Source organism: Fulmarus glacialis, unplaced genomic scaffold (genome assembly GCF_000690835.1).
Source record: "Fulmarus glacialis isolate BGI_N327 unplaced genomic scaffold, ASM69083v1 scaffold34013, whole genome shotgun sequence".
NCBI classification, from domain to species: Eukaryota; Metazoa; Chordata; class Aves; order Procellariiformes; family Procellariidae; genus Fulmarus; species Fulmarus glacialis.
Genome location: NW_009201547.1, coordinates 3,833 through 17,094, shown reverse-complemented (window position 1 = coordinate 17,094; position 13,262 = coordinate 3,833). Strand labels below are relative to the sequence as shown.

The following is a 13,262-nucleotide window of genomic DNA, read 5'->3' as shown; positions in this document are numbered from 1 at the left end:
TCCTTGAATATTAAGCAGCTTTCTTGGGCGCCTCCTCCCTGCAGGGCTTTATCCCATGGCACTCTACTTAAGCAGATCCCTGAAGAGGCCAAAGTCTGCTCTCCTGAAGTCCAGGGTAGTGAGCTTGCTATGTGCCCTCCTCGATGCCCTAATGGTGGATCTTAAACTCCACCATTTCATGGCCACTGCAGCCAAGGCTGCCCTTGAGCCTCACATTCCCACCAGCCCCTCCTTGTTGGTGAGAACAAGGTCCAGCATAGCACCTCTCCTCATTGGCTCCTCTATCACTTGGTGAAGGAAGTTATCATCAACGCATTCCAGGAACCTCCCGGATTGCTTATGCCCTGCTGTGTTGTCCCTCCCAACAGATATCAGGGTGGTTGAAGTCCTCCATGAGGACCAGGGCTTGTGAATGTGAGGCTGCTCCTATCTGTTTATAGAGGGCCGCATCCCCTCAGTCTTCCTGGTTGGGTGGCCTGTAGCAGACCCCCACTATAATGTCACCTGTCCCTGCCCTCCCTTTAATCCTGACCCATAAGCTCTCAGTCACTCCTCATCAATCCCCAAGTGGAGCTCCATGCACTCCAGCTGGTCATTGACATAGAGGGCAACACCCCCTCCTCATCTCCCCGCCTGTACTTCCTAAAGAGTCTGTATCCTTCCATTCCAACTCTCCAGTCATAGGAGCCATCCCACCATGTCTCCGTGATGCCAATAAGATTATAGCCCTGCAGGCTATGTGCGCACGTCTCCAACAACTCCTCTTGTTTATTCCCCATGCTACGTGTGTTTGCATAGAGGCATTTAAATTGGGCCCCCGATGAAGCTGTCTTACTGGCTGGAGTGGCTGGAATTCCTTTGTGCTGCTCTTCAGGTGCTTTTCTGCTGACTTGTGATCCTTCTCCAGGCTCTGGGCGTCTATTGCTGGCACTGGCATCAAACTGGTAGGAGTGGGATGGATTGAGGTTCCCCTTTCCTGGCAACTTTAGAGGCAGAGGTGTCCATTCCCTGGGGAGAGTCATTCATGGAATCCATTGCCAAATTCAAAAGGAGGGGGGCTCACTCCTGCATTAAGACCTGTGGCAGTATTTGGTTGAATGAGGAACAGAAATTGTTACTCACCTTTGGAGAAATGTGTCTTTCCTCTTCTTTGGACTACAGCTCCACACTGTTCTCATGCAGAAGACCATTTATGAGGAAACCAACTTCCTGATGTTTTCTTCTTAAGCCTTTCAAAAGTCTTACCACAGTCTTAGTGTTTGTGCTGGCCCTAGATTCAGAGTCTTCAGAGTCTCTGAAGTCTCTTCACTCTGGTAGAGTGGAAAGCAAGATACTTTGGTCATAAAAATATGGATCACACAAGAGGAAATTAATAAAATGCTGTCCCAACTGTCTTAGACCTGGGTACATTGTCCTCCTCACTTAATAAAACTGTTCCCAAGTCTTAACCACAGGGGATCAAGCATTTGCAACGTCATCCTGGTTGGCATTTATTAATTTTCTCTATAATCCAAATCCAAGAGGAGTCTAATTCCCTCAGAATCATTGTGAAGAGCGAAAATTAAAATAATCCTTTTCTTCTGAAGAGGAAGTCTTTCCCTGTTGCCTCCTCAGCTGCCTGATACTCAAGGGTTGCCTCTCCTAGCTCAGGAATGGTCCATCCCTACCAGCAGGACATCAAATAAAGATGGTAGGAGGCCTGTAGGGATGAACAGGACCTTCACAGACAGAAGAAGGAAGTGTACATGAGGTGGAAGCAGGGGCAGCTGACCTGGAAGGTATATAGAGATGCTGTCTGATTGTGCAGGGATAGGTCAGAAAAGCCAAAGCTGATCTGGAGTTGAATCTCGTGAGGGATGTGAAAGGATTCTACAAGTACGTCAACCGCAACAGTCGTCTAGGGAAAAGGTGAGCCTGCTGCTGATGCAGCAGGGGACCTGGTGACAAATGACACAGAAAAGGTCAAGGTACTGAAGTGCCTTCTTTGCCTTAGTCTTTACTGGTAAGACCAGCCTTCAGGAATTCCAGACCCCTGAGACCAGAAGGGAAGTCTGGCACAAGGAAGACTTACCCTTGGTGGAGGAGGATTGGGTTAGGGAACACTTAAGAACCTGGACAAACCTAAGTTTGTGGTGCCTGATGGCATGCACCCACGAGGGAGCTGGCTGACGTCATTTCAAGGCCACTTTTGATCATCTTTGAAATATCACGGCAAATGGGAGAGATTCCTGAAGACTGGAAGAAGTCACGTGAAATTCAATCTGAGCACAAGAAAATGTTTTTTCACTGTGAAGGTGGTCAAACACTGAAGCAGATTACTGAGAGAGATTGTGGAGTCTCCATTTGTGGAGGTATTCAACACTCAACAGGACACAGTCCTAGACAGCCTGCTCTGGCTGACCCAGATGATCGCAAGGTCACTTCCAAACACAACGGTTCTGTGATTCCTGTTATTCTGTGTTTCTCCATTATGTTTCTATTATCAAGTGTTGCATGGTACAACATAATCTTGCACAGAGCAAAGAAGAGCTGAAGGATATATTTAGAAAGAACCTGACTACTCTCTGAATAGTTCTGGATGTCTGACTCATGGACAGTTTTGAAACTGGCTACAGGATTCAGGCTAATTCAAGGAGGAGAAAACAAATGGGGAACTAAAATTCATTGTTTCCCAGAACTTCCTTTGATGCCTGTAATTCTTGTGTTATCAGACAGAAGTTTTAAAACAAACATCTTCTCTGTAATATGTAATCACATTTTGGAAAAAGAACTGCCTTAGGATGCTTTTGATGCAACAAATACCAGAATGTTTAAATGGGGAAAACCTTCATGAAAGCTATTGAAATTATGTGTATACAAGTTGTGATTTTTCAAGTCCTTTTGTTGCAGATTTCCAGAAGGGCAAGACAGTAATTTCAAAAGTATTCCTCTGTAATTTCTTTGTCCTTACTATCTTGCACGTCTCTGCTAGTGACAGTAAGGTGCAAGACACTGAGCGGACCTTTGGTTTAAAAGTCAATTCATGGCCTATGATCATACAGCCATTCTTATGTTATCATTTTATTTCTACCATTTTTTTTTCTTTTTTTTTTTTCTATTTATGCCATCTTGAAAGGTAATCAATAGCTAGATGGCAAAAATACATGAAGGGGGCAAAACTATACTTTTCTGCCTCTTCTCTGATGATGACTCTGCTTGCAGATACACCAAAACAAGTTGAGGAGCTCCCAAATTGGAAGCCCATCTGAATCAATTCTACTCACATAGATCCAAGCTGTAGAGATCCCAAGCTGTGACAGTCTTAGATCTAAACCAATATACCATTCATAGAAATTGTTCTGGAGTTGAAGTCTATTAGCGTTGCTTGAGCTAAACTTATACTTGCCCAAGGAAATGTCACACTGCAAAACTGTACTGCTAATGTGTCTTCAGCCTACCACCTAAGCAAGCAGGGAGGTGTCCACTCATCGTTCCTCTGAAAAGGAAGTACCACATATCTGGAGCAACCTTAACATTCCTTTACTTCTGAGAAGTCAGAATTGCACTTCTGGAAATCATTCTGGACTGGTACTTAATCAAATGAGGGCTTCTCATTATAGATCTGCTAGCTACTGAAGACAATATTCTGCATTCCTTGGTTGGTGGGAGTGCTGCTTGCCACACTGGTATCCAAGAAGGAACGAATGCTTGCTTCATTTTATTTCTTCAATATGTTGTTAAATGGAGGTATTCTGACTTGCTTCTTGGCATCTACAGCTGGCATGAACTTTGAATAGTAAGAAAACTAAGGGATGATTACAAATGATCCACATTTTATATTCTTACATTGGAACACAAAGCAGAAGAGGGGGTGTGTTCAGCCATGAGAGATTCTTCTGCTCACAGACACTGCCCATATGCTTATTGATTGAGGGACCGACTCTGACAACAATATCTGGAAGAATCCGAGTTACTCAGGGTAACTATTCTCTCTGTGAAGAGGCATGACACGTCAGGAAATACACATCTGAAACCATAAGGACACTGCCTAATTTAATCCGGAGACTCTTGCACAGCAGTTGACTCGAATCCAATTTCAAGATCCAGTGCTCTAAGGAAGATGTGACTGATCGTTAAAACGACTGTTGTACTTACCACATCACTGCATTCATTTGTGGATGCAAAGTATGTTAAAATATGGATTGTATAGAATTAACTGTAACATCTCAATCATTTAGTGCTGTTGGGACACATTCGAATTTTAGTAACATCTTGATTTTATCTGGATTTTTTCAGTTTAATTTCTTTCTGTATACTACTTTGTGGTAACATTCATTACATTTGTTTGGTTTGCAATGCTTAGACTATAACATTTTGTGAATAATCTGTCCCCCTCTTTTCTGAAGAATGAAGTTGACGATGACCATTAGTGACAGAAATAAGGGAATATAACAGATTTATTTTATGCATACTCGTGTTGTCCACAAAATATTCCATGCCCAGTTAAAAAGTCACAATGCATTAGTGATGAAATTCTGGTGATCTTTAGCACAGGTCAGACAGATGTCCAGGAAACATCTCTACTATCATTCTCTTATCCCTGCTTTTCAGTAGCTGGGACTTTAAATTTGCAAGACAGTCAGCTGCAGCCCAAAGGTGAACAATTTGTATCTGACTCCTGCATGCTGCAACTGCCTTTCCACAAGCTGGCAAGTATTCTTTTCTCCTGTTATTTTAACTTGGTTTCCTATCTTTCTTACTCTAGAGGAAATGATTGTTCCTCAGAGCACTAACTTGAAAACTTAGTATTAAACCTAATCTTTGCTTCAAAATACTGTTAGCCTTTCCTTCTATCTTGTAATCATTATTTAACTTTTTATCTCCACCTACAGGTTTTCCATTTATCAGGTATGTGATGATCAAGAAAATTTGGTAGGATGATCCTCCATCACTGGAAATTAATTTTACCAACTTGGTATAGTAAAAAAAATTCTAGTACAAAGTTAAATTAAATTCCATGGACTTAATCCAGTAGTTTGCTCTCACCTTTATTTCATATATGTGATTCTAATAGCTTGAAGTGCTTTTATCTGTTTTTATTTTCCTCTTTTCAGGAAGAACACAATTTAAAGTGGTAATTAAAGCACTTTCTCCAGAAGAAGTCACCAGAATTTACACCCCTCGCCCTTTGGATAGAAATGATGGCACATTTCTTATGCGGTATCGGATGTATGGGAGTGTCAGAAAAGGGTTAAAAATTGAGATACTTTATGGTGATCAGCATGTAGCTCAGTCTCCTTATATTTTGAAAGGTAAGGGTACTTTTTTGATTTAATGTAATGTATGATGGTAGCTACAGAAATGCTATGGACTAATTTACTGCTAGAGGAAGAGGTGGGAAATTAGAGGTTGGTTTGCCCTTGTTCATGTAGTCTCCTCACAAATGCTCTCCTTATACAGAGAAATAAGCAGTGACATTGCCAAGTTACAGGACTTAGACGCATAAGCATGTAGTTTATGGCCTCTGATGTTAAGGTGATGCGTGTTTGGACATCTCCTCTTCCCTCTTGCATAAGGAAATGGATCTCTTCAGATTTGGTAGGGAATAAGAGAGCAATGCTTGTATTTTTACTGTTTTCAAACAGGTAATCACTTAAACATTGTGTTATTTTTACTTAAAATAGAAAATATTACCTGCAAAAGCAAGAAATTTGTGTTGTTCCCAACACTTTATAGTTCAAATGGCTGTGATTTCTGAAATGTGTGATTCTTCATAACAACAAAGACAATATTTCTTTAACTAGACAATATTTGACTTTCTTTCCATTAGCCCAGTTTAATTCAGTGCAGGTCTACACTATGGAAGAACTATTTAAAAGCAGGGAAAACAAGGCAAATTATTCTCTCATTCCAGACTGCTTCTTTAACTTCCTTCTCTTGCTCTCAAATAGACAGCTCTTTAGCAAAGAAAAAGATAATATAAAGTTACTTCTCTGGAGAGTCTTGTTTCAGTTCACCACTACTTCTTCTAACCAGAATTTGGTCATGGTTTTTTTCAATAAAATTTCCTAAATACAAACTTAGAGATGTCTTCAAACTGAAATGAAACTGTCCTGAGTCCTCAAGGTAGTAGTATGCCTTCTTTTTGCTGGTGCACATTTACCAGCAGCCATGAAACTATGACACAGGATAGAACCTGTTTTGATTAGAAGTCCATGAAATAAGGGCTTTTTTCACACTCCACGAGGCTCTTACTTATACCTAAGCTCTCTGCTTCAAAAGGACAAAAAGAATAGTTGATTATAGAAGAAAACACCTTATACCAGAGGTGAAGACTACTGTATCCAAGTTCTGAATTAGGCTAAAATTGAAACTGTAATACCTGAGCTTTGGTAGGTATGGACAGTTAGAACAATTCTGAATACCCTATGTGGTTGGCAGGTAGCACAATAATGGAGCTTCATTTTGCTTAATTTCACCCTGATAACAAAAAATCTAGTATTTTGATTTCTGAAAAGAGAAGAATGTTGCTGTTTTCTCAATTACACTGCTAAACCCTGTAAATGTTGTAGGGAGGATAGTTTCCCAGGAAAACCTTAGAAAACTTGGAATAAAAAATGTCAAGCCACTGTAATGTCTACATTTATATGCCCATGTGTTTGGCAAATTATGATTGATGTAGAATCACAAATATAGACTCTCAGTGCTTTGTTTTCTGCAGGACCAGTTTATCATGAATATTGTGACTGTCCTGAAGAAGACCCTGAAATCTGGCAGAAGGTTATGTCTTGTCCATCCCAAGAGCCTCAGATTACAAAGGACTTCATTTCTTTTCCCACCATTGACCTTCAGCGAATGCTTAAGGAAATCCCAACAAAGTTCAGTCAAACAAGAGGTGCTATTGTTCATTACACTATTCTCAATAACCACATCTACCGTCGCTCCTTAGGGAAGTATACAGACTTCAAAATGTTTTCTGATGAAATGTTCCTGTCACTGGCAAGAAAGGTATCAGTTTCGATCATTTAAGACTATTGAATTCACGTTCTAATATGGCAATACTGCATTTGTTGTATCTTCAGATTTGTAATTCCTGAAGTAAGATTCTACTTTTGTTTTTTCATCAGAATGACATTATCTTAGGGATAATGTTTGGGGGCTGAGCTTGACAGTAATGAAATCGCTAGGAAAGCTGCAAGGGCTAAGGCCCGACTCTGCGAGCCTTTTCCTGGCCTCTGTGAGTGTTCCATTCATACTTCCTTGCGGGGCAGAAACTTGAAATTCATACCTTAAGCTCAGCTAAATCTATTAACTATCTAGTAGTTAATTAATTATTGATTCTGCATGACATAAGGGAACTGAGGAATATATGTAAGAGTGACAAACAGCTTCTATCTTTGAGTTATTATCCTTTCTTGGGTATACATTTAGGTTCGTCTTCCTGATGTGGAGTTTTATCTTAATGTTGGAGATTGGCCAGTTGAGTATCGGAAAACTAATGATACACCTGGTCCTATACCTGTCATTTCATGGTGTGGCTCTGTGGATTCAAGAGATATAGTCCTTCCAACGTATGATGTAACCCACTCGACTCTTGAAACCCTACGTGGAGTCACAAATGATCTCCTTTCAATTCAAGGAAATACAGGTAATTTAGAAATTGTGGATTTGAAAAAAGAATTTGTAAATTCCATCGAAGAAGCAAGTTGCATTCAATTAATGTGTTAAAGTCTTCAGTTCACAAGTGCCTTAGGAGGTCTCTTAATACAAGCAGGTTAGTCTTTACAGATTGTAAACACTTTCAACACTGCTACTAAGCAGGTGTGTAATCTGGATTTAGAGCCAAAATTTACGAAGTCCAGTTTACAGTGGTGAATTTTAACTCAAAGGTATCCAGAAGACAGCTACCGTAACCTGTCAAAAGAAAAGTAAATATAATTAAAAGGCCTTTCTCCTCAGTGAAGGACTTGAATATGTTCCTTCTAATCAATTAGTAATCATTTTCCTGATAGTGACGTGGTCCAATGTTCTGTTTACATAAAAATGAATTTGAATCCTGAAAGTAAACTAGTACTATGCTGCAGCCTCTTTCAAATAAGAAAATATTGTCTGTATAAAAAAATACCTCGGAGTGGGATCTTCTGAATTGTTTTGCTAGCTTTGAAGGAAGAGTCAGTTTTACTGACAGGTGTCTTCCTCCTCCCCAGGAAATTCAAGAATACTTAGGGATCAGACAAATGGCATGAACCTAAGGAGTAAAACTTGAGTGAGGAGGTATTTCTTTTTATTTGATTAGTTCACAGTTTCTCTTTTATTAGTTTTTAAATTAAATATTTTAATTATCAGTTTGAAGCACTCTGTGTTTACTGATTTAGTACAGCTGCAATTAGGAGATGATAAGAGCCTACTCCACTTTAGTAGGTCCTTTAAGGAAATGGACAGCAGAAGAATGAAGAAGGACATATTTAATGTTTTTGAAAGCAGGCAGTAAGCAGAGATGAAGTCTTTCAGCCTCTTGCTAAGTATCCTAAGGGCACAGTATAGCCATTTTTTTTTTCCTTTTTAAGTCATCATTAAGTGATTCCTCAAAGAGCTAACTAAATTGCTGGGTAACAGAAGTGGATTTTACTAAAGAAATTTTGGTTATTGTGGCAGGCTTTATGGATGGAGAATTACTTTAATTATTAGTATTTTACTTACATAATTTGATTATAATACCTTATGTAGCTTTCAAGATATTCAAGTTATTTAAATATAAACTTGTTGAGTGGAAAAGCAATTCTCTGATTTTCCTTTCATAAGTGGCTCAGTTTCTCATCCCAAAATTCAAGCCAGAACTGGGAGTTTAAGCCGTGTGATTAATAAGTGATTGTGGATTCACTACGAGAAATCATGCCTGTTTTACCATGTCTCTAAGCGTAATGGCACTGTCATAGCAAGTTCCTTATTTGCACTAAACATATCATGAACATTTCATTACTGTTTGCTTTCACCTTATCACTCAATGCTCATAGGCCCGTTCTGGGAAAACAAAACTGAGCGAGCTTTATTTAGAGGTCGAGACAGCCGAGAAGAACGTCTCCATCTTGTCAAGCTATCCAAGGAAAATCCAGAACTACTAGATGCTGGAATAACAGGATATTTCTTCTTCAGAGAAAAAGAAAAAGAGCTGGGAAAGGTTCAACTGATGGGCTTCTTTGACTTCTTCAAGGTAGCAAGCAAATTATAGTTTTGGATTAATTTTTCTGTCAAGTTCTTACCAACTGAAAAGACAAGCCTTACTTTTGCTAATTGCATTCAGTAAACAAAACACTTATGCTACACTGGGAACACTGGTCCATGCGGGGTAGATAGTCCACCTGTAATCAAAATTATAGCTTCTAAAGAAAGCCACTACGCTTTTTTCGTGGAGTCCCTGAGAAAGAGTTCTTGGAGATTTTTTTTTTTTTAAATAGATTGAGAAATTTTATTTCTCACCATCAAGGTTTCTTTTATTTGGGGTAAATATGAAAACAAGTTATGCGTAACATATGCAAGTACGTTATGGATGTCAGAAAGAGTCCTTGTAGTAACAAGTTAGAAAAATAGATGGGTGGTTTTGTTGCAGTTTAACACACAAATTCCACTGGAACAGAGGTATAAAAAGTAAAGGGGACAGAGGCCTTGAAAAAGCAATTATAATATATGGCAATTGAAGTCTGTTGCAGAGATTAATATATCAGAAATGCTGTAACAGCCAAGAGCATCTGCCAGAGCAGTACATTCATGGTTACTTTTAGTATGTTTCAGATTATTCTACATAATAATATAATTTTAAGTCAGAATAAATTTACTCTTTTTGAATTTAAGTATAGATTTGTTTTATTTCCTTTCTAGCTCTACCCCTTGCTCTATCCCAGGACAGTTTAATAGAATACCCATCAGGCAGTTCATGTGACACAAAGGTTCTTGACTGTCAGTCTTGGGTTGAAAACAAATCTTTTTTCCATTATGTTATCCAGAACACCAGGAAACTACACCTGCTTAACACTAAAACAGGTTTGAAGATGAGAACTAATAAACACAATTATGTCTTGCCTGTGAAAATAATCTTTTATACAGTCAGTGTTCCCATTCCGATTCAAGACAATTGACCTTTTTTTCCTCTATCTTCATATTGTAGTACAAATACCAAGTGAATGTAGACGGGACAGTAGCAGCTTATAGGTTTCCATACCTCTTGCTCGGTGACAGCCTAGTATTGAAGCAAGAGTCCCAGTACTATGAACACTTTTATATTGGATTAAAACCTTGGAAACATTATGTTCCAGTTAAGAGAAACTTAGAGGACTTGCTAGAGAAAATAAAATGGGCTAAGGTAAGTTCCCTTACTAACTCAAGTTCAAAATGATAAACAAATATGTAAACAATTCATCTTAATACTCTCTTCATTTTATATTTCCACATACATATTTTGCATAAACTTTATTGAGATCCTGGAATACACGAAGTACATTTTGTTATTAGTATAAGATGGGAAGACCTTAATTCAAGTAACCATCTCTATTCAGGGAAATACTTAAGAATTCATTTTAGGTATGTGCAGAAGTGTTTCATGAGTCAGAGCCTTAATATACTGCCTAATGCAGGTAATTTTCAAAGAAACACCCAGAATCCTGAATACTACTTAATTAATTCTATCGCTTTTTTTAGGTCCTTACTAGAACAGAAGTCATTGCATGTTCTGTTTGAATGTACAAAAAATTGCTGCTCTCTAACATGCTCAGAATGAGAGGCTGGGATTCTGTAACCAAACAAACCAATATAATTGTGTGACTGAAAACACCATTTGTGCTTTAAGTTTAGCTCTTAGGTTAAAAACATATGAAAAGTTTCTGTTCCGAGAGTAGTGTAGTTCTTCATAAAGAACCAGATGAGAATACTGAAAGCTTTGAAATACAGACCTAAAAAACTTGAGAGTAAGTACACGAATTCAAGCAGAGTTATTTTTAAAATGAAGACATTGAATTGCATTGCATAGAAGAGGACAACAGCTGTGGCTTTGTCTTCTGTAAAACTAAGTATGTCTGGGAGAGGTCAGACCTGATTTTGAAGAGGCTTGTGGCTTGGACAAAACAGTAGAGCAGCAATCAACTGAGTTTTCAAAATTGTACAATTATCCATGAAAGTTATTATTGATAGCCCTAAGGTACCAGTTGTGACCATAAAAGCAATCTAGTATTTAAAAAAAAAATCTTCAGTTTAGTGTGCCTTTGCAGTCTACCAGTAATTGCACTTAAAGTTGCAGATTTGAATAGCCTCTTTAATAAAAATTCTAATGCCAGCCAGGCTTTGAGTAACTCACTGATTGTTCTATTATTCATTCGTTTCATCTCAATTTTCCAGGAAAATGATGAAGAAGCAAGAAAAATTGCTAAAGAAGGACAATTAATGGCAAGAGAATTACTTCAGCCTCACAGGCTTTACTGCTATTATTATAAAGTGCTCCAGGTTAGTACAATAGATTACTTTATTACTTTCCCCCAACTGCTACTGCTACCAATGCTATAAATTTCATATTCAGTCCTTATTTGTATCAGTAGCAGACACAGTTCATATTATTCACAGGAGATCAGTGTGAAGAGCTTTGCTAAAACTTGCTTCATCATTAAAGAGGCAACCTGACATAATAGTTGTTTTACAGAATCAGAGATTTGGGGTTTTTTGCCTCCATCCCCACAGTCAGACCTGTTTTCAATGTCACTTGGTATGTCGTTTCTAATAGATGTAGGAGATAATCTGTACACAACTTTATTCCTTTTTCCCTTTATACTTACCCCCTCATGAGCTACTCTGCTGTATTATGGAACAATGAATACATGGAAAAGAAATTCCGGAAGTATGGCTAGTAAAGTGGTAAGAGGTGAAGCAGGCCAAATAGTCATTGCTTCCCTAGGAGATGCAAATCTCTAGTGAAAGAAGTTTCTGTTCTCTGAAAGTACTAATTTCTTTTTCCTGTTTTGCTGTGCAGAGTTAGATCTCTGCTTCAGCAGCCACAGGTTGACACAAAGTTTGGAACTGTTTAGTGTACAAAAATGACAGCATTATCTGCATAAAGTGGTTAGAGGCACAAATAATGACAATATTCAAATTACCATTAATAATAGCACAGGGGAAAACATTAAAGGAGGTTTTCAGAGGCAATGTAGCCTATTAGTAGGTGTGTTATAAAGACACCTTGTAAACAGGTTGTAAACAATGACATAAGGAGCCTGGATAAAGGCAAGCTTGTGAGTGGAAGGGAGGAGGAAAATTCAGTTTCATGAATTATACGTTGGTGCTTATAGCCTTCTTAAATGTTGTTTACATATTTCAGAAATATGCCAAACGCCAAGCCAGCAAACCTGAAATACGGGATGGAATGGAACTTGTACGTCAGCCTGATGACAGAGACTCAGTATGCAGTTGCCACAGGAAAAAGCCTTTAAGGGAAGATCTGTAACTGTACCGGATGGAGAAAATCACCCACTTACAATGCAAGAATTTAAATAGGAATTAAGCTGTGAAATCTAAGACACTTATGCACTAGCAAACATTCTTAGTTATGTATTCTTCTTGTATTTACATATCCTTTTTCACAGTGACTCTGATCTACAACGTTGGTTCCCACAATTTTGTCTCCATGATCACCACCAGGCAGATGCTGAGCCTGTAATGGGGAGTGTCTAGGGGATTTATTTGATGTACTGCATCATCAGGAAGAGCGCAGTGCTGCTCATGTTCTAGCTGGGACCTAGTTACCAAAGTTTTATGAGGAACCAGTCATCCACAAAAGATCTTCCATGAGTCAGTGCAAGTTATTCTAAAGGAGCATTTGCAACATACTAAAACAGTGTTATGATTTCTTCATAAAGTTTACCTCAGTGTTAGATTGTTTCTTGTATAACAATTTTCTAACTAGACAAAGAAAATGAATATTTGAGATTTACACATATCAAATCTGGTGTTGCTTTGAGATTATTTTGTGGTCTATGACAGATAACAGAATAGAGAACATGATACAATATTTATCAATTTTAGAGGAAAATGGAGAGGAGGGGAAGAGATCAGAATAATATTTTTATAAGCACCATGGCTGTGAATCACCAAAATTAAATGCTGTTTTAAAGCAGACTGTGTAGCTATCACAATCACAGTGCTTTGAGTGCCAAGACACCACTCTGAAGACCTGTTCTCTGCCAATGCCCATGTCTGTGAATATAGGCAAAGATCCACAAAAGGACTTAGGAACTTCAGGTGAGGCC

At 38.6% G+C, this 13,262-nt stretch overlaps 1 protein-coding gene across 1 annotated transcript; it reads left to right on the top strand.

The window, feature by feature from the left end:
• Positions 1 to 2,215: 2,215 nt before the first annotated feature.
• KDELC2 (KDEL (Lys-Asp-Glu-Leu) containing 2) lies at positions 2,216 to 12,954 on the top strand. The gene is made up of 8 exons (XM_009573986.1): positions 2,216 to 2,351; positions 5,094 to 5,291; positions 6,701 to 6,987; positions 7,411 to 7,627; positions 8,994 to 9,190; positions 10,142 to 10,336; positions 11,365 to 11,469; positions 12,335 to 12,954. Exons 1-8 carry the CDS (start codon positions 2,216 to 2,218, stop codon positions 12,458 to 12,460), a joined length of 1,461 nt encoding a protein of 486 aa, XP_009572281.1. The 3' UTR covers positions 12,461 to 12,954.
• Positions 12,955 to 13,262: the final 308 nt, after the last annotated feature.